Source organism: Terrapene carolina, unplaced genomic scaffold (genome assembly GCF_002925995.2).
Source record: "Terrapene carolina triunguis isolate 2854851 unplaced genomic scaffold, T_m_triunguis-2.0 Scaffold62, whole genome shotgun sequence".
Taxonomy (NCBI): Eukaryota; Metazoa; Chordata; order Testudines; family Emydidae; genus Terrapene; species Terrapene triunguis.
The window spans coordinates 1,830,377-1,853,533 of record NW_020664413.1 but is presented as its reverse complement, the minus strand read 5'-3'; the positions used below and the strand labels follow the sequence as shown (position 1 = coordinate 1,853,533).

The following is a 23,157-nucleotide window of genomic DNA, read 5'->3' as shown; positions in this document are numbered from 1 at the left end:
GCCCCTATTGGATCCCTTCCCCAAATCCCCGCCCCGGCCCCCCTCTTCCCCCAGCGCGCCGTGTTCTCCCTACTCCCCTCTCCCTCCCTGCCCCACGAAACAGCTGTTTTGCGGCGCAAGTGCTGAGAGGGAGGGAGGAGAAGCAGGACCCAGCGGCACGCTCGCGGAGGAGGCGGAGGTGAGCTGGAGCAGGGGGGCGGGGTGGGGTCACGGGGAGCTGCCAGTGGGTGCTCAGCACCCACTAATTTTTCTCCATGAGTGCTCCAGCCCCGGAGCACCCACGGAGTCGTCGCCTATGCCTGTCACGCCTTCCGGCAGCTGCTGCTTCTCTGCTCACCAAGGCCAGAGACAGGAGCCACTAGCATGCACCGGACATGTGACTTGAAGGGCAGAGCAAACTGTGATGTGTGCCCATGGACACACCCCGTCGGGATGGCTGGTTTTTTTGACGGAAGAGGCTTGGAGAAGCATCTACGCTTGGCAGGGTTGCTCTGGTCCGGTTTGCCTGTCAGGAGCATTCACTCAGCGGGTGGCTCGCAGGGCCAGCTCAAAACACGAACGCAACCCAACGGTCAGAATGCGAACGGCAGCAAAGAATTCGATAAGTGGCACTTACTTTGCGGGACCTCCGCCGTCTGATTTAGTCCATCTGCCGGGAGAAAAACAGCCCCAGGGAATTACTGCTCTTCTCACCAAGCACAATGGTACCACACTCATTTGCTAGCATCACCGTCTCAGGCCAAGCACTGGCTGCAAAGTCACTGCCCGGGCCTGGCTTTCAGAAGCTCTAAATGAGGCCATGGGGGGCTGGGGAAACCTATCAAAATAAGGCCGTGCGGCCCAGATCCTCAGAGGTATTTAGGCACTTAACTCCCCTGAACATAAAGTCACTCTAGTCCATTGACGTCTTGGAACTAGATACGAGCCTGTTTCTAAGACCTGCTTCTATGGACCGAACCCCCTACAAGACCTCCCAGGCCCACGGGCAAACGCCCGCACCCAAAGGATCTCCTTTGCAGCACTGTTTTGATCAGAACCTGACTCTTTTAAGCAGAGACACCAAACAGGCTCCATCTGACTCCCCAGTTCCCCACTGAAAATGGATCCCTTGCCAGGAGTGAAGGCCAGCGGCTACAAAGAGCATGCTCTGCAGATAACGTGCTGGCTGAGTCAGGCGCATCGTGCTAGGATTGCCTGGCTGCAGTATCTGGCCGTGACTGTATCCTGCAGGGCCCTCAACAGCATCCTAGGCTGGAAACGGGATTGGACACTTAACTCTAGCGTTTCCCGCTCGCGAGCACCAATTGACGGTTGGGAAGGAATGTTCATAGGTTTTAAAGCCGGAAGGGCCCATTACTTTCATCTGGCCTGGCTTCCGGCATAGCAAGGCCAGAAAACCTCCCAAGGGATCCTGCATCCAGCCCAGAACTGGGCTAGAGCAAGAGAGACATCCAGTCTTGATTTAACAACTCCCAGTGATGGAGAATCCACCGTGTCGCTAGGGATTTCCCCCCGGGCGATATTGCCAGAGACCCGAGAGCAGGGGGATGTTGCCGTTCTCAGCAGCACGGAGCAGGAACGACCCATTATAGTCAGCTGGCACTGACGGATTGCCCCGCCGCTGCTCATTTTCCCGGGGGTTGGTGGCCCCTCCCTTGCAGACTGCCAGCTGCCTTTGGATTTCAATGGGATCAAGCCTTTTTCCTCCTCAGAAGCAAGCCGGGTGTGGTTAGCGAAGACGTTGACCCGCCCACAGACCCAAGGGAGGGGGATTCTTTCTCCAACCCCATTCCCACGCAGGGACCTCCGGCGACGGCACTTACTTTCGTTCCTGGGGGTCCAGGTCGCAGTAGGTGACGGTGCTGAGGGGATAATGTCGTCTGAAGAACAATCTGAAACACAAGCAGAGGCCACGGTGAGCGCGTCAGATCAGCCTCTAGGCTCTGCATCCCGCACGGAGCCCCGCCCCGCCGGCTCTTCTCCCGCCACGTTTGCATCCTCCTGCCACGAGGCGGCGTTAATGAGGGGTTGCATCCTCACACAGCCGGGCAATCCCAGCGGATGCGGAGGCCATGGCGCCGGGTGAACGCGTGACACGGTGACTTTGCCTTGCCACACCTGAAATACGGACGGGGACAGGGAGCCTTTCGTTGTCCTGTTAGCTGACAGCAAGAGGTGGATCAGACCTGAGTAAAGTGGGCCCGGCCTGGGAGCATCCAGGTACGTGATGATCCTTTCAAGAGCCTGTTCCCCAGGCAGCATTCTCTGCACGCCAAGCACTCTCTCCCCCAGTGCATGCCCCCTTCCCAGAAGCATGGGTGAGAAATCCTCCATTTCCCACGGCAATACCCCACCTGCCACAGTGACAGGGCCAGGACAGGCCGGGCCTTTTAAAAGACGCATAGCTCCAAACTCTCTCTTCAATATACCATCCAAAAACCCAAACCAAAGCCCAGCGACTCTCTGGGGTGGGAACTGAAATCAAGTCTGGATCGGACCCCGTTTTTCATGGAACTGAGTCTCTAGTCAGATCTGTCTCTGTCTTATCTCCGTTTGTTCAGACACAGAAACCCCGTCTGCCTCCAAAAGGCTCCTGAGAGTTGTGGTTAAATAGCCACAGCCACTGTATCCCAACTCCAGTCCAGCTGACCCCCCACTGCAGGACTCTATGGTACTTACCTGACCCCCTGCTACCATGATCTCCAGTGCATTTATCCTCCTACACCCGTGGGAGGCGGGACAGTGCCCCCACCCCCCATTGTACCTGAGGTGCTGAAGGAACTGACTTGCCCAAGATCACAGACAGAGCTGGGGATTGAGCCTCAGTTTCCCAACTCCCTGACTCACACCCTAGCCATTAGGCAATGCTTCCCCCCCAGTCCTCAGCTCCTTCCAAGATCCCGGCTATTCTTCACCGGTCTCCGGTCCGGCCCTCTCCTGACGGCCTGTTCCAGCGTGACACCAACGTCGCCGCGGATTTACGTCCGCAGAACCTGCCAGGTTCGGAGGGCAAATTCCTGCGGGGGTGACCAGCTGTGGCCCTACCTGTTCACCCACTTCCACCTCAGCTCGTTCCGCGGTGACCTGTGTGTGCTCAATGCCGGGGTGTCCCGGCACGACACAGCCCCCACAGGAGCTGGGCCCAGGGAGGGATAGCTCAGTGGTTCAAGCATTGGCCTGCTAAACCCAGGGTTGTGAGTTCAATCCTTGAGGGGGCCACTTAGGGAGCTGGGGCAAAAAATTAGTACTTGGTCCTGCTAGTGAAGGCAGGGGGCTGGACTCAATGACCTTTCAAGGTCCCTTCCAGTTCTATGAGATAGGTAGATCTCCATTTATTATTTAAAAGAGAACTGGATAAATTCATGGTGGTTAAGTCCATTAATGGCTATTAGCCAGGACGGGTAAGGAATGGTGTCCCTAGACTCTGTTTGTCAGAGGGTGGAGATGGATGGCAGGAGAGAGATCACTTGATCATTGCCTGTTGGTCCACTCCCTCTGGGGCACCTGGCATTGCCCACTGTCAGTAGACAGGATACTGGGCTAGAGGGACCTTTGGTCTGACCCGGTACGGCCGTTCTTATGTTCAGCTGCGGCTCTTACTTTCTCTGGTTGTCCGTCAAGGTGATTCCCTGCGCAGAGACTTTGAAGTGCACGATGGTGGCGGTGGGCGTGGGCGCCAGGGCCAGCGTCTCGCTGATGGCTTTGGCGATGGCCTGTGGGCCCGTCAGTGACTCCATCTCCACCGAGTTGATGAAGAGCACGTTACAGGCTGGAAGGGAAACACGGCGGGCGTGAGGGGACAGGGTGCAAATGGCACCAGGTCCCCTGCCCCAATAGGCCAGGCACCCATGCGGGAGCCAGCCCACGCTTGGCTATTGTCCTCCACCTCGGGAACTAAGCTCCAGCGGGGGGGCTGGAGAGGGGGCAGAGTGTCGGCTCTCTTGTCTCAAGACCCCACCCCTTCCAATCCCCGGCTCAGATCATGAGGGAATGTGAGGCTTGTGGCTTGGTGCCTGGTTGAGCATGTCCCAAACCCTAAAACACTGGCTCTCGGCAGCGCCCAGGGCTGGACAAGAAAGCATGGGGCTGTGGGTCAAGACGGAGGGGCATCGGCAGAGCTCTCTGCGTGGGGAATCTGCGGCTAGGGTAGCAGCGGGCTGTGGGTCAAAGCGAGGGGCATGGCAGAGCTGGGGGTGGTGGTGGTGGGGAGCCCAGGATGGGCTGAGGGTCAGGACTGAGGCAGAGCTATGGGTGGGGGGAGCCCAGGCTGGGGCATCAGCAGAGCCCTGTCTGGGGGGAACCCAGGACTGGAACGGCAGGGAGGGCTGCGAGCTGGGATCAAGGGGCCCCAGTAGAGCTGGGTGTGTGTCGGCGGGGAGCCCAGAACAGGAATAGCAGGGGTGGCTGCCGGTCAGGCTTGCGGGTCAGCAACGGGATCCTTTATACAAAACCCCAGGACCAAGCAGCCCCAGACTTTGCAGGAGATTCGAAATCAAGCTCTGGATCCCAGTGCCGGGGCATGGGCCTGTCTCTAACGATGAGGAGCAGCTTTTTGGAACCGCCCCTCACAGTCATTCATGGAAGCCTCACAGCCCCACCTGGAAGGGAAACAGCCTTATCCCCCAGGCGCTGAGGCACAGAGAGGGGAAGCTACCCAGCCAGGCAGTGGCACAACTGGGCGCAGAACCCAGGAGTCCTGGCTTCCCGTGCCCTGCTTTAACTATTAGACCACGTTCCTTCACTGAGCCAGGAAAGGAACCCAGGAGTCCTGGCTCCCAGTTCCATGCTCTGTTAGACCACGTTCCTTCCCTGAGCCAGGAGGAGAACCCAGGAGTCCTGGCTCCCAGGTGACTCCGATCACCAGACCACCCTCCCACCCAGTATATTTGAACATCGCCTACGTTCAGCGTAACGTTGAGGAAGCCAAACCCCGGCTATGCAATTCCAGCATGGCGCCCGCTGCCCTTCCAATGGGGGAGGAGGCCGAGGTTTCCAAGCCCTCCCTATCTCTGAATCTTTCGTAACCGAAAACAACGCCTGTGAGCGGCCTCATCGGTGCAGCCGCAGGGGCCAGCGTGGCCTGGTGGCTGTCTGATTGGAACCCAGGGCTCCCCCGGGGGCTCTAAGCGCCCCCGCTCTGCTTTTGAAGCCTGCATCCCCGAGGGCGAGCAAAGTGCGTCAGGGTCACACGGCGGGTAAAAGGAAGGCGGCAGGCGATGCAGACGGAGCTCCCTCCAGCGCGCACGCCGCGCCTGCAACCTTCCCCGTCACATCGCGGCCACTCACCAGCTCCCTGCTTGAGCAGGTCTGTCGCCGAGTTGGCGGCTGAGGCCGCCTCTTTCGTTTTGTCCGTGGGATCTAAAAAAACAGGGAAACAGAAGGACCGTGACTCCTCCCCGACTGCGATCTGGGAATACGCGCCGCAGGGGACATGCTGGGGCTCCAGCGACTCACTCCTACGGTGGGGACCTGCAGAGGGGGAACAATGTCGCCGAGGAGCCGTACGCACGGAGCGTGTCTCCATGGGAATCTCGATCGGATGCCCTCTCAGTCGAAGTCATGACGTCGTGTTTAGGGTGCGGATCAGAACTTTCCCAGGGGCTGGGGGAGTTTGGATCCGGGGGGCTGAGGGACCTGATCCCAAAGAGGGGTTGTAAGCGCTTTCTATTCTGGGTTTGTACAGCTCCAAGAACAATGGGGTCTGGTCACAGACTCATAGAGGGGGTTAGGAGGGGCCACAAGGGTCATCTGGCCTAACCCCTGCCAAGATGGAGGTTTTGTTCTGTCTTACCCATCCATCCATTACCCTAGGGCCTGGGCGCTGCAGTCCTCCTAGGCCCCATGGTAACACAAATAATACTAATGAGATGGACAGGTCCTGAACATATTACTTGACACACATTGCTTCTGCCAGGGGACACCGACTGCTGAGCTTGGGTCCTGGCAGAGAAGTAAAGAAGGAACCGAATCCGCAACATCTCCGGGGTAAGACACAGTGGGATCTTGTGGGGACACAAGGTGGGATCTTATAAAGCTTTCCAGTCCCGCCCTTCGGTGCTCAGCAGGGTCAAAAATCCATCCAGCCCCAGCCCCGGTGCATCCCCCATGCCCCATGCCTCCTACCTCGGTCGGGAATGACCAGCTTGCAGGGCAAGGCCAGTGGGATGATGGAGTGCTGGTACACCAGAGCAGACAGGCATCCTGGGGAGAGAGCCCGACAGGGAACACGGTCAGTGCGAGCGCTGAGGCTGGGGCATTGGCACAGCCTGCAATAGACCGGGCACGTTCCTTCCCCATCAGCTAACAAGCCATCCACTAGCTTCTCCACCTGCTCGCTTTGGCCCAGGATCCCCTTAGTCCTGAGTAGCCCCGGTGACTTCACTGGCACTGCTTGAGTAAGGGGGATACTCAGGGAAGCAGACCAGCTCTGTCCTTTCCAGTGTCTCCCACCTCCCCATGTCCTGGAGTTCACTGTTGTTCCTTGTTCTCCTGCCTTCCGGTTGGAGCCCCACCCAGGGCGAGGTCAGGGGAGGGTAAACCCAGCCCCAGCTCCCTCGTCGCCTTGAACCCAGCTGTGACGTTTCCATGGGCGATTTTAACACCCGGCGTGAGTTAATTCTAGACGACCGGCTGCATGTGGAGCTCCCCTTGCTGCCTGCCCAGCCGACACTCCAGTCAGCACGGATGAGGGACATCGGCTTTCCGGGTTAGGGTCATTGAACCCTGAACGTCAGGCGCTAGTTTACAGAGGGATCAGTCTCTCTCCAGCCCTGTCCTGAGTCCAAGCGGCAGCTGGAGGCTATCAGTGACTGTGGCTCTCCTCGGGTCCGGAGAGGGGTCATACAAACACCTGCACTGGCAGCGCACAGCAATCCCATCTCCAGAGCCCATGGAGCCAGCCACCTTTCCCTAACCATCAGCAACCATCCCTAACCTCTCTCCTGTGCAAAGGGGACCAGGGAAACCAGCCGAGCGAGGCCAATACACGGGCCTTGTAAACAGCCAGGAGATGTTGGCATTCAACCCCAGCTCTGAGCAGGGGGCGGAGTTCCATGGAGTGGGGGAGGCGGGGTGGCCTTTCCCTGCCCTCTTTCCACCCCAGCGAGACGGAGAATTTCCTGTGTTCCCCAGAGCACAGGGATTGTGACTGTCTCTGGCTTTGCACAGGCTCCAGGTTCTCTCCCCTCACACACCGGGGCTAGCGTGTCTCACATTCCAAGCCCAGAGAGTGGCTAATGCATCCTCCCTACACAGCTGTGAGGTGAGGCCTTGTTATCAGCCCTTCTTGCAGATGGGGAAATATTAAGTGACGCGGCCAGGGTGAAACAAGGAGTCAGTGGCGGAGCTGAAGTCGATGGCGCTCTGCCAGCTCACACCAGTTGAAGATCTGCCCCATTAACACAACAACTTGGAGCTAGGGAACCAGACCCCCCCTAGTGAAACTGATCATAAGCAGAAAGTGACACTGACTAGACTACTTTTGGTGCCTGAACTGAGTGCAAAAAAATGTAAAGAGCATCAGAACTCACAGAGGAGCTAGATTTATGACCGTGCTTTCAGATTTAATGATCAGCAGCGTTTGTATCGCGAGGCTGCCAACCCTCCAGGATTTAAAGCTTAACCTTGAATTAAAGATTACGTCATGTGATGAAACCTCCAGAGATTTGTCCAACCAAAACTGGCCACCCTAAGAGAGGACACAGCTTTACTGTCGTTCCTGGATGTCTGGTTGCCAAACTCCTGGTTGGCTTGTGTCTGTGTTTGCAGGGGGTGGGTGTGTGAGTGCACGTGTGTCAATGTCTGGGAGATGCTTTTTGGCCTCTGTTCCAAATGCCCACAGGAGACCCCAAATCCAGTCATGCCTGTGACGATTCCTATCAATGCCGCTTACTCCCCACAAGGGGGCGTCGCTGCCACAGGGCACCGAACGGTCCTAGGGCTGAACAGGGGAGGAGAGGTTCGTTGCCACTTACCGAAGTTGGGCTCGTTGGGGCATCCTTTTAGCTTCACCCCCCGCGGGCTGGTCTCGATCAGGAAGTGCCTCACCAGCTCATTGGTTATATCTCCTGGGGGGAGGGAGGAGGACGTCACTCCAGGCCCCTCCTGAAGCCAACCCCCTTGTGCCCCCCAGGACAGCGGGCTCTGGAGCACCTTGGCCCCTTTGGGTGAACATCCCTCCTGCCCGCCCCACCCCTCAGTGCCCGCTGGGTGATCCGGGCCCCAGGCTCTGGGGAGCGAGAGCCCCGAGGGGTGCTGTGGTTTGCTGTCCCTGGGGGCGAGCAGGCTGGTTCCAGAGGGAGCAGAGCAGCGAAGGACTCCCAGCTGGTGCAGCTCGGCCGGAGAGAGTCAGCAGCCAGCCGGGGGCCTCCTTTCAAATCCCCCCCACAGGCTGCATGAAAGAGGCAGGTTCTGCGCTCCAGGCCCCAGTGGCGTACGTCTGGGCTAACTCCACTGACTTCCCGGGGGTCACTCCAGTTGGCACTGGGGTAGGTGGGAGGGGAGGCCGGTCCATAGAATACTATTCTAGGCTGCAGCCCAGGGGCGCTTGGGACCAGACACTTAACCCCCAGTGTAGGGTGACCGGATGTCCCCATTTTATAGAGACAGTCCTGATATTCGGGGCTTTTTCTTATGTAGGTGCCTATTACCGCCCACCCCGTCCCGATTTTTCATACTTTCTATCTAGTCACCCTACCCCAGGTCAGAGAGGGCAGCAGCCGAGAGAAAAGGGACCATGCCCATGGGCTCTTTGCCAACGAGGGCACAGAGACGCTCTGCCGGCAACCCTCGGCCTGGATCTAGGCTTCCACGGGCTTCGGCTCAGGCCGGCCGAGAGTTAAACGCCCTGCAAGCCAGGCGGGTTCCTGCTGCCTCAGCACATACCCAGCTGCGCTCCGCTGCCCCGAGCTGCCCCGTGCTCAGCCAGCGGCACAATGGAGGGGAAGTGCCGTGTGCTCCCTGGGGCTGGCGCGCGGGGGCGGGCGACAATACCTTTCTTGTTCTGCTGCAGGATGGTGGGAGGCGGAGAGGCTACTTTCATGGCCAGCCCGTAGGCTCCCCGGAAGGAGTGGCTGTCTCGAATGATGAAGGCTCCGGGCTCCCTGTCCTTCAGTAGTGTGATGGCTGGGAAGGGAGAGGAGTGCAGGAGTCAGGACATGCAGCGAGACGGCTATGGCGCCTCCGAGCACGGAGCAGCGGCCCGGGAAAGGCAGAATGCTACACTGGGTGAGTTACGCAGTGTCGCTGGAGCCGGGCTGATCTCAGGACATGAGAGAGACAAGATGGGGGAGGTCATATCTTTTAGTGGACCAACCACAACCCAGACTCAAGGGGGACCCCATCCTGAAAGAAATCTTTCCTGAACCCTCACTTCTGAGCTTCCAACAACCCTCCAACTTCTCCACGCTCATTGTCAGAACCAAGCTCCCCACAGACCAGGACACACCAACTCCAACGGCACCAGAACAGCAGATACAAAACCCGCAGCCATAAAACTGATCAACGCCTTTCAAGATCCATGGGTCCTACACGTGCCTAGCACATGTGCTGCACCCCATCCAATAACAACGATGTGGGTGGAACCAGACAATGACCGCGCTCTCGAATGAACTCGCACAGGAAAATGATAAAAGACCAACACACCCTATCATCTGCGGGCAAACACTTTCCACAAAGCGATCGCTCTAGGTCTGACCTCTCCGTCCTCGAAGGAAACCAGCACAATGCTTTTAAAAGACAAGCCTGCGATCTTCAATTCATAACTCTGCTAGCCACTAAAAACCATGGACTGAACAGAGATGCTGGATTTGGGGTTTATTACAACCATACGAAATCCACTATCCCCCCCCTTTTATGTCCTATGACTGCAGGGGTGTTAACGGGCCACTCTACCTTGAACGGTTCCTTACAATATGTGCTGACTACTTATGCTGAACTATCTGTCCCACCTTGCCTTTAGCTGTGACACTCGGAGTACCTTTCCCTGCCTGGCTTGAAAGCTGGTCTCTCTCTCCAACAGAAGTCGACCCAATAAAAGAGATCACCTCCCCCACCTTGTCTCTACAATGGGCGAGGCACCGACTTGGGAGCCAGGCGCTGCTGGGCTCAAATCCGTCCTCTCCTTTGGACACGTCACTTGATTTCTCAGACACGGCTGCCAAACATTAAGCATCCCCCTCCCCCCATCCCTCTCTGTAGTAAGTGGCGACCATCACCGTAGTATCTTGGCACCTGCAGAGGTGTTATTCTTATTTATTATTGATATTTACTGTAGCACCTAGGTGCCTGCGTCCTGGCCAGGACCCCAGTGCGCTTGGTGCGGTACAAACAGAACAAAAATTCGGCTCCTGCTTCCAAGCCAAGCATAAGACAAGAGACAACAGCTGGATCCAAGCAATGGGTGAGGGGGACAAGGCCACAGGCAGGATGGGCAGCGGTGGCAGCACTCCAGCGTTCTTGCCAGCTCTCACTGCGTGCAGGCAGTCTGAATGTCAGCCCTGCACGTGCCTGTTACAGAGATGGGCTCCTAGCGTTACCATCCCCCAAGATCTGATCATGTGGCATCAGTTTCTCCTTGTGCCTCAGTTTCTCCTTGTAACAAGGAGATCATAAGAATCACCTACCAACCTCCTGGGGCCAATGGGCTGTGAGATCTGGTACCGTTTGAGCGCATTAAGTACTGCCACCAGCCCAGGCTCTGCGAGTGCCTTACAAATGTTAATTAGCTGCTAATTAATTTCACCTCCCAGTGAGGTTAGCAGTAGTATCATTTTCCAGTCTGCAGAGAAGGGGAACTGGGAAACAACGTCACCAGTCCGGGGTGACACGTAGCGAGTCAGGGATAGAACCCAGGTGCCCTGACTCCCAGCCCCCTCTCCGAGATCACCTCCCGTTTTTCTCAATGGGGATATTGTCCTTTGCGTCATCAGCCAAGGGGGGCGAGGAAGGAACAACAGACAGAATGAGGCAATAAAGGTGGTTCGGGGCCAGGTTGTGGGGCTGAGGTGTTTGGGCTCCCACATGTCAATGGAACCGGCCTTAGGGAAAATGAACCTGTCGGTGGCCAGGTAGCTGGTGTGTTGTGGCTGCAGACGAGAGGATCCCAATGGCCTGCTTTGGCCTTAAAATGCACCAATCTGCGCCTTGTGCCAGCCCAGTCCCTGGGCTGTATGTCCCCGGGGCCTCTCGTCGCATACTCAGATTGTCTTTGGGACAGGGACTGCTGTTCACCATACACCTGGTCAGAGCCTAGCACCCGGGGGGCCTGGATCCTGGACGGGGGTGTCTGCGCACTGCCACAACACAGCTCAGCAGGAGTAATTAACACTCCAAGATCTCTGCCATGTCACAGGGGTCCTGCCCCAGCGTAAGGAGCCGCTGAGCTCTCCCACGGGGGATCGGCAGGGATCGAGCAAATGCACTGACACACAGACAGGGGCTTTTTATCCCAGCCGGCAGCCTAACCCAGTGATTCTCAACCAGGGGTACATGTACGCCTGAGGGTACGCGGAGGTCTTCGGGGGGTAGATCAACTCCTCTAGAAATTGGCCTCATTGTACAACAGGCTAAAGAAAAAGCACCAGTGAAGTCAGGGCAAATTAAAATTTCATACAGACGACAACTTGTTGCTACTGCTGTATACACCATACACTGAAATGTCAGTACAATGTTTATTTCCCAGTTCATTTCTTTGATAATGATCTGGTAAAAATGAGAAAGGAAGCCATTTGTCAGTACTAGTGCGTGGTGACACGGTTGTATTTTTAGGTCAGATTTTGTCAGCAAGTTGTTTTGAAGTGCGGTGTAACTTGGGGTACGCCAGACAAATCAGCTTCCTGAAAGGGTGACAGTCGTCTGGAAAGCTTGAGAGCCCCCGGCCTCACTCTTCCTCCAGGCAGACTGCGAGCCCGGGGCGCATTGCAGCCATAGGCGCCGACTCCGGGGCTGGAGCACCCACGGGGAAAAATTGGTGGGTGCAGCCAAGCTCCCCGCCCGCCGCGCCCCAGCTCACCTCCACCTCCTCCCCTGAGCATGCGGCATCCCCGCTTCTCCCCCTAGCTCCCAGCGCTTGCCGCCGCGAAACAGCTGTTTCGCGGCGGCAAGCGCTGGGAGGGAGGGGGAAGGAGGGGGAACACAGCGCGCTTGGGGAAGAGGCGGGGCCTGGGCGGGGATTTGGGGAAGGAGTCCGATAGGGGCAGGGAGGGGGCGGAGTTGGGGCGGGGACGTCGGGGAAAGGGTTGGAATGGGGGCGGGGCAGGGGCAGGAGGGGGTGTGGCAGGGGTGGTGGCGGGGCCGGGGGCGAGGGGGGCGTCGAGCACCCACCGGCGCCAGGAAAAGTTGGCACCTATGATTGCAGCTTCCAACACACCAAGAGCTGAAATTTGCATCCAGAGACAAACTTTGTAGCTTCACCCTATCCAAGGTCCCTCCTGCCGGCCTCCTCATCATCTTGTCCTGTGTATGTCAGGTGCTTAGCTGGCCCCCTCACCAGAGTATCGGAGCACCTGACAGTCTTTACCGTATCTATCCTCACAACCCCCTGTGAGGTGGGGCCGTGCCGAGGTACAGATGGGGACTGAGGCGCACTCACAAGGCCCAGGTTTGTAAAGGTATGTAGGCAGCACTCTGCTCAGCGGTGCAATGCCTAACTGACTTAGGAACCTACACCTCATTTTGAAAAGGGATTTAGGCACTTACAAGCCTATATCAGATTGATGGGCAATAGGATATGTGCCTAAATCCCTTTTGAAAATGAGACAAGCGGTAACGGGCTTAATCTGCAGCAAGGGACAGTTAGGTTAGTTACTAGGAAAAACTTTTTCATGGTGAGGGGTGGTTCAGAATCGGCTTCCCAGGGAGGTTGTGGGATCCCTGTCACCGGAGGTTTTTAAGACCAGGTTGGACAAACCCCTGTCAGGGATGGTCTGGGTCTCCTTGGTGCCAGGGGCTGGACTTGATGACCTCTCGAGGACCCTTCCACCCTACAGTTCTGGGATTTGATGACTTGCCCAAGGTCACAGAGAGTGTCTGTGGCACAGCAAGGAACTGAACCTGGGTTTCCTGGGGCCTAGACTAGGGGCCAAACCATCCTTCCTCTCTGCCATTACCTGCCACCTACCCACAACCTTTTCCCAAGGAGCCGCTTCCTCAGACAGCCCCATTGTCTCCTCTTCCCTGAGCCTGCCGCAGAGGTTCACTTGGGAACGGGGCTGGTCACAGACCGTGAGGTCATTTCTCTGCTGCAGGGAAGCGGAGAGTCCTAGCCAAATGCAAATACTGGCAACATTGCCAGCGGGAACAGAGACAAGCCCTGGCCAGTCGCTATCCCTCTGCAGGGACAAGCTCTCGGTACCAGGGCAGGCGTCCCTCTGGCATGCCAGTCAGGGGGTGTTGCAATGTGGGGAGAATGCCCCCAAGTGAGTTAACAATGCCCACTTGCAGAGGGCTGAGACGAGTCGGGAACACTGCACTGGATCAGTGACACAGCTCCAGCACCGCCAAGAGGGTCGGTGATTGGCTGCTGGCGGGGAGGAGAGGAAGAGATCGAGAAGTAATCCTGCCATAATGCCGGGATGTGGGCAAAATGATCCAGGACTGGGATAACCCACGCGGGTCTCAGAGCCAGCACACGCCTGCACACTGATTCCCAATTCCCGTCCCCCCCCCCCCCCCCCCCCCCCCCCCGGCTGCTGCTTTGTCACCGGGGCTGGCTACTCACCCTGCTCCCTGGAAATCTCCGGCTTGTACCAATACTTGGAGGTGTCCTGGACAAACTTCACGTTGGCCCGGGTCTCGGGGCTGCTGTCTGAGAGGGGGGAAGGAGAGGAACAATCAAGGGAAGCATTTGAGACATGTTTAGAGCCGCTCCAGATTCACAATCCAGAGGGATCTCAAGGTGTAGCCCTCCCAGAGAACAGGACAGGAACAGATGCTCTTACTGGTCTCGTTTAGCCGCATCACTTTGAAAGTATAAATATCTTAATCTTCCTTTAACCCTTGTAAATATCCTGACCCCACCTCTAATTCCATCTAGAGCTCACAAGGGCCCCGAGCCGGCAAACACTTATGCACAGGCTTCAACATTGATGGGGATACTCATATGCTGAGAATTAAGCATGTGCCCAAGAGTTTCAAGGATCAGGGACATACATGGTAACAGACTAACCCAGGGGTGGCCAACCTGAGCCTGAGAAGGAGCCAGAATTTACCAATCTACATTGCCAAAGAGCCACAGTAATACATCAGCAGCCCCCTCATCAGCTCCCCCACTCACTCCACCAGTGCCTCCCGCCTGCCAGCAGCCCCGCCGATCAGTGGCTCCCTCTCCCTCCTCATGCCTCCCGCCCACCACAATCAGCTGTTTCGTGGTGTGCAGGAGGCTCTGGGGGGGGGAGAGGGAGGAGCGAGGGCACGGCAGGCTCAGGGGAGGGCGTGGGAAGGGGCGGAGGGGGGCAGAGCCTGTGGCGGAGCCAGGGGTTGAGCAGTGAGCACCCCCCGGCCCATTGGAAAGTTGGCGCCTGTAGCTCCAGCCCCAGAGTCGGTGCCTAGACAAGGAGCCACATATTAACTTCTGAGGAGCCGCATGCGGCTCCGGAGCCCCAGGTTGGCCACCCCTGGACTAACCTGTCAGGTGCGCCGAGACCGGATGGCTTCTGGCCTAGGACACTACGTGCTGCTCATATCAAAACCCAGGAGCAGCTCTTAGCCGCACGGATTTCAGGGGATCTGTACTGGGCACCACCAGCGGAGGGGTCGCCTGTAACAAGCGCGGGTCGGTACGTTTCCGACAGACTACGATGAAGCAGACGGTGCCCTTTACAGAATGCTTATCCGGAGAGTGCTGGGTTCAGCTCTGCACCGCAGGCGGCCAGGCAAAGGACTCTATCAGCCCGAGTCGCTTTGACCTCACTGTCTGCAAGCTGTTGTGTTTGTGACATAAACTGCACGGTGGTTTTTCCTTTGATGCTAGCTCTGTATTTTCCTGGTTTGATTCCGACAGCTAATTTTAGAAGAAGGAAAAGAGGGGGGTGGACCTGGGCACCACCGGTGACTCCTATATATATATATCCTGACATTGGAAGTAAATCAAAGCAGATACGCAACCCCTCCCATTCCCAGCAGCTCTGTGAACTGCAGGGCACATGCATGCAGGAGGTTGTACCGAAGAGGAGAGAATCGCAGAGCAGTGATAGGCAGGACAAGAGCGCTGGGACCAGGGTAATAGCTATCCACGCGTTCCTGGTGAAGGAGTGCAGCGAGCAGGAAATAATCTAGCCCCTGTAGGCGGACGGTGCTGTACAGATGCCCGGGGATAAGAGTGGAGCGTGCCCGTTCTGTGGATCGCAGCACGTAATCTTAAGAGCGCGAGGAGGGAGCAGTGTGCCGAGGGGCTGGACGGGATCCGAAGTACATCAGACACTCTCCAGAGTCCCAACCCCCAGGCGTCTGCCCCATGCTCTAGGGCGAGCCCCTACCTGGCAGCGAGAGTTTGGAGAAGTCAGGCAGGGTGTGTGGGTACGCCACGCTGCTCCCGCTGCTGGGGCTGGACATGCCGCTGGAGACGGGCGAGGACATCTTGCCATTCACCGTGGCGTAGTTAGGCAGGCTGTTGGACCGCTCCCCGGCCGACATCCTCCTCTTCTCGGGCAGCACCGGCTGCGGCGTGGGGCTGCCCTGCCGGTAGGTGGCAGAGTCCGGGGAGGAGGACTGCGGGCTGCTCAGGCCGGGATAGTAGGCCGGGGAGACGGGGAACGACGGGGTGGAGGGGGGCTGGTACCCCGAGGCGCTGCTCTGCCGGGACAGCGTGGGACGCTGCTCCTCCGGGGTGGAATAGCCGTACATGATGTGCCTGCCCAGGCCGGGGCTCCCGGGAGCGGCTGCCGCGCCGGAATTGAGTGCTCTTCGCCCGAAGCCGGGGCTTGGCGGCGTGTTGGTGGCCACCGTCCTTTGAAGGGTGTGGGGGCTCCCCGGCAGGACGTGAACACCCACCACGCTGACCTGGGGCTGCGGCCTCGCGCCGGCTCGGCCATCGGGGTACTCGGGGCTGGCGTAGCCCCCCTGGCTGAAGGACGCCGGCGACGCGTTTTGGTAGCTGCTGTGTGCCGACGGCGCCTGGAAGCTGGACTCGGCCGAGGGCCGCGGGGGCGTGGCGGTGCTGTGGCCGCTGCTCTCGGACGGGTAGCTGCGGATCGACACCCTGGGAAAGGCAAGAAGAGAAGAGCTCAGCTCGCTGCGCTCCCCGCCAGGCTCATGACTGCCTGAGTCAGTAACTGGCCTCCCTCTGGGGCACCTCACCGTAGCCTCAGGGCACCTCATGTAGGTGAGTCACCACAGCCCACCTGAGGCACTGGGAGAGCAAGACCCAGATCCTTAAAGGCCCATTGATTTCAGTGGGAGTTAGGTGCCTCGATACCGTTGAGGATCTGGGTGTGAGTGACTTGCCCAAGGCCACCTAGAAAATCTGTGGCAGAGCCAGGGATCAAACCCAGACCTCCCAAGCCCCCACTTCGCTGTCCGAGCCACAAGATCACCCTCCCTGTGCTGTGGAATTGGCTCCTTCGGGCCCCAGATGCTTGTGCCAAGGCCCCATTTTCCAGCATCCCAGCTTAGCGTCTGGCTGCAAACTGCTGTCGGGGCGTGCCCAACCCAGACCTGCCGTCTGGAATACCCACCGGCCGGCTGGAAACGCAGGTAGGAACAAAGCAGCCATTTACCGCCTCGGCAGCTTAGGCGGGAAGCTTTGAACCTTTGTTCCTCTCTATCTAGCCTGGAAACATGGGTCTGCCCCTGCCCAACCCAGCAGCACTGTGCCATCTCGAGACAACAGGAAAAACTTTACAACCCGAAGGATCCTGCAGAGTGTTAGACAAATACATCATGATCGTACAAGTCCCCGAGGATTCAGGTCCCGAACTGCCACTGATGCCAGCGGGCGTTAGATGTCTGAATAGCTTTGAGGATCTGGGCCCGAGCTCTCAAGGTCCTTTCAAAGGAGAGTATGTTTCCTTCTAGAGATAGCACAGATAGGGAAACAGGCACGGAGCGGCCAAGTGACCTGGCCAGGTGAAGCAGCGACCCAGTTCCCCTGACTTCCATTCCCAGTGCCCTGTCTACTGGATCACGCTGAAACAAACGATCGACGCCTACACTGAAATGCAGCCATCCTGCACCTCTGGGGAGGAACCCGGCAGCAGCAGTACATAACCGTCTACGGAACCTTCTCCTACAAGGGCAGGATGCTTCCAGCAGGGAGGCCGATGCCTACGTACCCCTGGTCTCTGACTCTGTCTATGGTAGGCAAACAGCTCGGCCTGTGGAGGGAAGAGAGAGCAGAGCGGGTTGCTCGTCCCTCTGAGCCATACGTGATGGGACTGATGCCCAGGCACCCTGGTGATGGTGACACCTTCCGAAGAAATTCATAATACCACGCAGCTCAGGAGGGATGACTGAACGGCAGAAGGAATTAGATCGGGGTCGGCAAATGTTTTGGCCCGAGGGCCACATCAGGGTATGGAAATTATATGGAGGGCCATGAATGCTCACGAAATTGGGGTTGGGGTGCGGGAGGGGGTGAGGACTCTGGCTGGAGGTGCGGGCTCTGGGGTGGGGCTGGGGATGAGGAGTATGGAGGGCGGGAGGGGGCTCTGGGCTGGGGTCAGGGGTCAGGGGTTGGGGCGCGGCGGGGGAGCTCAGGGGTGCAGGCTCCGGGCTGCGCTTACCTCAAGAAGCTCCTGGAAGCAGCAGCATGTCCCCCTTCCAGCCAGCTCCTACAAGAAGGTGCGGCCAGGCGGCTCGGCACGCTGCCCCATCTGCAGGCGCCGCCCCTGCAGCTCCCATTGGCCACGGTTCCCAGCCAATAGGAGCTGCGGGGGCGGTGCTTGGGGCGGGAGCAGCACATGGAGCCCTCTGGCTGCCCCTACGCATAAGAGCCGGAGAGGGGACACACTGCTGCTTCCGGGAGCCATGCGGAGCAGGGCAAGCCCCAGACCCCACTCCCCAGCAGGAGCTCGAGGGCTGGATTAAAATGGCTGATGGGCCGGATGCGGCTCGCGGGCCGTAGTTTTCCCACTCCTGAATTAGAGGCGGAATCTGCAGAACCTTGGAGCATTCAGAGGAAAATGCCATGGCGGCTTCAGCGCCCACTGGTGGTCAGGGCCTTGGGTTTTTGTCTCCTGGGTTCCCCTGATGCCCGACTGATTGGTCACCCGGGCCTGAGCAGGGACCGACCCACCATTGCGGCCGCGCGCCTGAGCGTGTCCTTAGTCAAAACCACACGGAGCGGCCCTGGGGGCGGCCGGCCCCCCCCATGGTTCACAATGAGCCCAGCAGGCGCTAAGGGGAAACACTGGGTGTGCAGGAGTCGGTCAGTCGCTTGGGACCGGATCCTGCACAATGGCCTGGCGCTGGGCACCCCCAGATCTCACTGGCTTCGGAGGGAGGCTGTGGGGTAAGTCGGAAAGGGGCTTTGTGCATGGCGGGCGAACACCTCACTCACACACAACCCTACCTGCGTGCACATACACACATGCACACACAATCCTACATGTGTGCACACACCCTCACACACATACAATCCTACATGCGCACTTACACACACAACCCTACATGCATGTACACACATGCACATATAACCCTACATGTGTGCATATGCACACCTCTCATGTGCACATAGCCCACACTTCCCAAGCGCACACGCAACCACACATACACCCATGTTCCCCCTACACACAACCAGCTACACGCACACCCTTCCCACACTGTCTCGTACACACCCACCCTCTCTTCGACTACTCACATCCTCATTCACACACACAACCCCCCTCACACCCGCACAACCACAGGCCCTCTCTAATACACACGGAAAAACCGTACACACACACACACACCACAACCACCACCACCCACATCCATGTCCCCCTAGACACAACTACCTACACACACGCACCCATGTCCCCACCAGACACAACCACCTACACACACACATCCATGTCCCCCCGACTCAACCTCTCCCCCACACAAACACCCATGTCCCCCTAGACACAACTACCTACACACACACACATATGTCCCCCCCAGACACAACCACCTACACACACGCACACCCATGTCCCCCTAGACACAACCACATACACACACACCCATGTCCCCCCGACACACCCTCCTACACACACACACCCATGTTCCCCCAGACACAACCACCTATACACACACACACCCATGTCCCCCCAGGCACAACCACCTACACACACTCCCCCCGACTGTCCTACAAACCAACCCTTGCTCTCTCGCACACACATAGGTGCCGTGATCCCATTGAATTCCATCGGGTCCTTTGGAAATCCCAACCTAATTCCTTTAAATCCCTTTGAAAAACCCAGGTTTAATGGACACTTGAAGGCTTTGAAAATTGCCCCGTTCAGCCCCAGGTTTCTCCCCTTGTGTTTTCTGCCCTGCTGCTCTAGCATGAGCTCAGGGTGACACAATTGGTCCCTCGGCAGCCAAATGCAGCGATGCCACCAGAGGGTCCGAGACTCCAAGCTGGAGATAAGCGTGTGGCTTATCCCCGTCGCTGGCACATGGCAGCCGCTGCACCAGACCTGGCTGTTGGGCCATCTATCCTGCAGCGGCCAATGATGCTCCACAGGAAGGAGGAAAAGCCCATAATGCACCTGTCTCACAGCTGCCATGCTGTAGCTGAGGGTGGGGCGGGGCAGTAACCCTTCCTGACCCCTGTGGTGACAGTTGACACCCTGAAGCATGAGAATGCACAGCTGCAAACTGACCGCCGCACGGCCCTTATTCGTGGGACCCAAGTCATCGATGGGCGTGTTCAGGCGAGGAAGGGCTGCAGGGCAAAGCACTCCTGGAGTTAAACCCAGCGCTACAGTGCCTGGTCACTGCTGGTCGCCAGTGCCCGGCTCTCCTTACCCGTCCATGCTGTGAATGGGGCTGCTGGTGGAGATGGGGCTGGGGGGGGCGAAGGAGTTCATGAAGGCCCCGTTCCTCATCGGCGTCTCAGTACTGTAAGCCTGCGGAGTTGGGGGGCTCTGGGGCGCCCCCCCGCCCCCCGTCGCTGCCTTGCGGGCCACCGACTCCACATAGCTCCTGGACCCTGGGGGGCGAAAGGAAAGGAAGGGTGAAGCTGGCGACTGAGCCGGGGAGGTTGGCATGCACTTGCCCTTTGGCTGCAGCCCAGGATCGGGGCCGATCACAGCCAGGGCCCGAACGTCAACCACAAATCGATAACCCCATGGTGGCCCCGACAGCTGATCTGGGAAAGCCACTGCATCCCCATCATCCCCCTCCCCAAGCAATGAATTAAATCCGCCCCCCCACCCCCCCAGCTAGGGTGTTGCCAAAACAGATGCAGCAGGGGGCCAGCCTATGCATTGCAAAGCTGGTCCGGGCTGCCGCTGAGCACGGGCAATCCCGACGAAGCCAACGGGCATTGCGGGAGCTCAGAATGGAGCCCCGCGAGAGGCCGTGGATGTCCCGTAGGCCGGGTCACAGCACTGCAATGTCAGATCAGCCTCAGGACTGTGAAGCGGCCCCCGGCCCCCTCTGAATCGTCTTCCCCCGTCATTCCCCCCTACACGAGTCTTGTGCAACGCACAGCTTCGTGCCTGTTACACACTGTAGGCACCGCCGTGCCCACGAGTAGCCAGTCCTCGGCATCCTTTAAAAACCACACCCGCCAGACGTGCCGCTGGCTAAGCAGTGTCACCGCATGCCTGGCCGGACGTAACCCCTGGCCCACCTCCCTCTAAAATGAGACTGCGACTGCGTCGGTTTCTGCTGCACGCCCAGCACAGGCTGGAGAAACCAGTCACACGAGGTGCCCATGGCGGGCAAAACCTGGTGTCTTTTTAAGGTGCAAAGGCGGCTTCTCGGACAGGGCGCGCCTTAATTCAGATCCAGACAAACCGAACTTCTTACGGAGCGTACGTCTAGACTGGAGCTGGCGGTGTAACGAGACACACCCAGCTCCAGTTTAGACGTGCCCTAGTCCCCCAACCTCGAGGCATTTATCTCCAAGTATGTTCACCAACAGAGGAGCGAGCCGGCTCTAACCCTTGCATGAACCTTCACGGGGTTATCCCGAACTTCCCCTCTTGGGCCCGCAGCGAGATGGACTCTCCCATCTCCAACCACCAGGTTCTCTGCTTTTCTCACCTGCGGCTCGTAAGAGAAACAGGAACCACCATCTGAGCAGGCAGTTAAAGGCCCATCTCTGCCCGCTGCATTGCCGAGGGTTAGCTCGGCCTGTCACGCCCCCAGGGCTGGTGCCTCGGGATGGCCTCGTTCCATTTCTGGAAGCGGCTGGGTTCGGGGTGTCCCGAGAGCACTGGCAAGGGGAAGGAAGGGCAGTTCCTTGGGGTGCACTGGTGCACGCCGGGGGCGAAGTGAGGTGGCTTCTCTGAACCCCAGGAAGCAGCAACGATCGTCTCGAGAACCGAAACTCGCTATTGTGTTGAACCACGAGCCCAGGTCCGGGCCGTTCGGCAACACGCATTTCCCTGCAACCCGCGGTACGACTGCAGGGCAACCATCTGCAGCGGCCCACCTCCATCCTCTCAAACAAAGATAACTCCCAATGCTGAGGGGAGAAACCTTGCTCCAGCCTCCCATCCTTCCCACCCCATCGCTGCGTGGCAGGAAGGATGGCAGAGCCAGTCCCCTCGACGCCGGAGGGGATGGAGCCCGACAGAACTAACCGGCTTTCCGACCGGCCAGTGCAGGGTGACAACCCTCGCCCGGCCCCTCTCTTTGGAGCCTGTGAGCCACGAACTCGCTGAGCAGCCACTGGCCCAGGTCACCCCCGCCGCGAGCCGGGTGAGCTGCCGTCAAGGGCACCGCGCCCGCCCAGGCTATCGGCGACGTCCGCGACGTCAGCTCCCCAGCGGGCGTAAAGCAGCGTGACGCTGACCTCAGTGGAGCAGCGCTCCCCTACACCAGCTGCCAGGCGCGTTCGGAGCGAGCTGACTAACCGCCCCGCGCCTGGCGGGAAGCGAGGCCTGGCGCTCGCTCCCCGGACGGCAGCAGAACCGTCGCCTCGACCCCCCTGCGCCGTGGGGGCTCCGGACGCGGTCACTCTGCTCAGACAGCAGCGCAGTTTCCAGGCTTTGGAGACCTGTCCCCCTTTGCCCCCGGAGGTGGCTTCGCAGAGACTGTTCCCAGAGCTCTGGTCCCTCCCCCTTCAGCCCCACAAGGCTTCCGTCTCCTACCCCCTTCCACACTCACCCCATTCCTCCTCTCCCCCCTGCCTGGCTCCCCCGTTGGCCCCAGTCCCCCCGGGTACAGACACCCCGTTCTTGCCAGCCTCCCTTCCCCTCTTCTCCGCAGCCCTCCTCCGAGGGAGCAGGCAAATGAGCACTGGGATTGTTCCCGCCTTTCCTAACGGAGACGCCCCGTTCTCGTGCTCCACTGGGCCCCGCCGCCATGGCTGTCCTACTTTCCGCCTACACGGGGGACCTTGCCCTGACCCTGCCTTCGCCCGGGCGGCAGGGCTGCACAGTGGCCTGGTCTGAATGCATGAGTGAGTCCAGGGGGCTCGGGAAAATATACCCACCCCCGCCTCCCGCCCACCCTCGGCAGTGCTAGCCCCGTCTCCACATGGCCCACGGGGGGCTCCTGCTAATGCCATCCACACCACATCAGGGCCTGGCGTCACCGGGGGCTGGTGCCAAGCCAGGCGTGGCACAGCTGTGCTGTCACCGACCTGCCTTCCCGCTTCTCCCGGCCAGCACCCAGTGTGAATTTTGGACTCTTCCTGAAGGAAACGAGGTGGGGGGAGGGTGTTATACCAGGGACCCATGTGACGTGAGTGGCATTGCCCGCAAAGACCTGAGATTCACCCACCAGCCGGCCTTGCCTCCTTGTCTCGCAAAGCCTCATGTCTAAGAGCAGGGCTTCTCCGGCCTTTTCATTCTGTGGCCACTGCAGCAGAGATCCCCTCCTCCCCTGGACCCTTCTCCCCAGGGCCGGCTCCAGGCACCAGCCCAGCAAGCAGGTGCTTGCGGCGGCCAAGGGGAAGGGGCGGCACGTCGGGCTGTTCGGCGGCAATTCGGCGGCGGGTCCCTCTCGGAGAAGAAAGCGGTGCGGTGGAGCTGCCGCCAGAGTGCTGCCGATTGCAATTGCGATCGCGGCTTTTTTTTTTTT

At 58.9% G+C, this 23,157-nt stretch overlaps 1 protein-coding gene across 1 annotated transcript in view; it reads right to left on the bottom strand.

The window, feature by feature from the left end:
* The window catches only part of TNS1 (tensin 1), a 240,959-nt gene that overhangs the window by 1,662 nt on the left and 216,140 nt on the right, over nt 1-23,157 (bottom strand). The window contains exons 23-32 of the mRNA XM_026647377.1: nt 19,927-20,110; nt 15,474-16,195; nt 13,718-13,804; nt 8,992-9,123; nt 7,974-8,066; nt 6,124-6,201; nt 5,287-5,358; nt 3,601-3,769; nt 1,824-1,892; nt 617-649 (exon numbers count right to left, since the gene is read on the bottom strand). Of these exons, the coding sequence (XP_026503162.1) occupies nt 617-649; nt 1,824-1,892; nt 3,601-3,769; nt 5,287-5,358; nt 6,124-6,201; nt 7,974-8,066; nt 8,992-9,123; nt 13,718-13,804; nt 15,474-16,195; nt 19,927-20,110 (1,639 nt within the window). The remainder of the gene's footprint in view (nt 1-616; nt 650-1,823; nt 1,893-3,600; nt 3,770-5,286; nt 5,359-6,123; nt 6,202-7,973; nt 8,067-8,991; nt 9,124-13,717; nt 13,805-15,473; nt 16,196-19,926; nt 20,111-23,157) is intronic.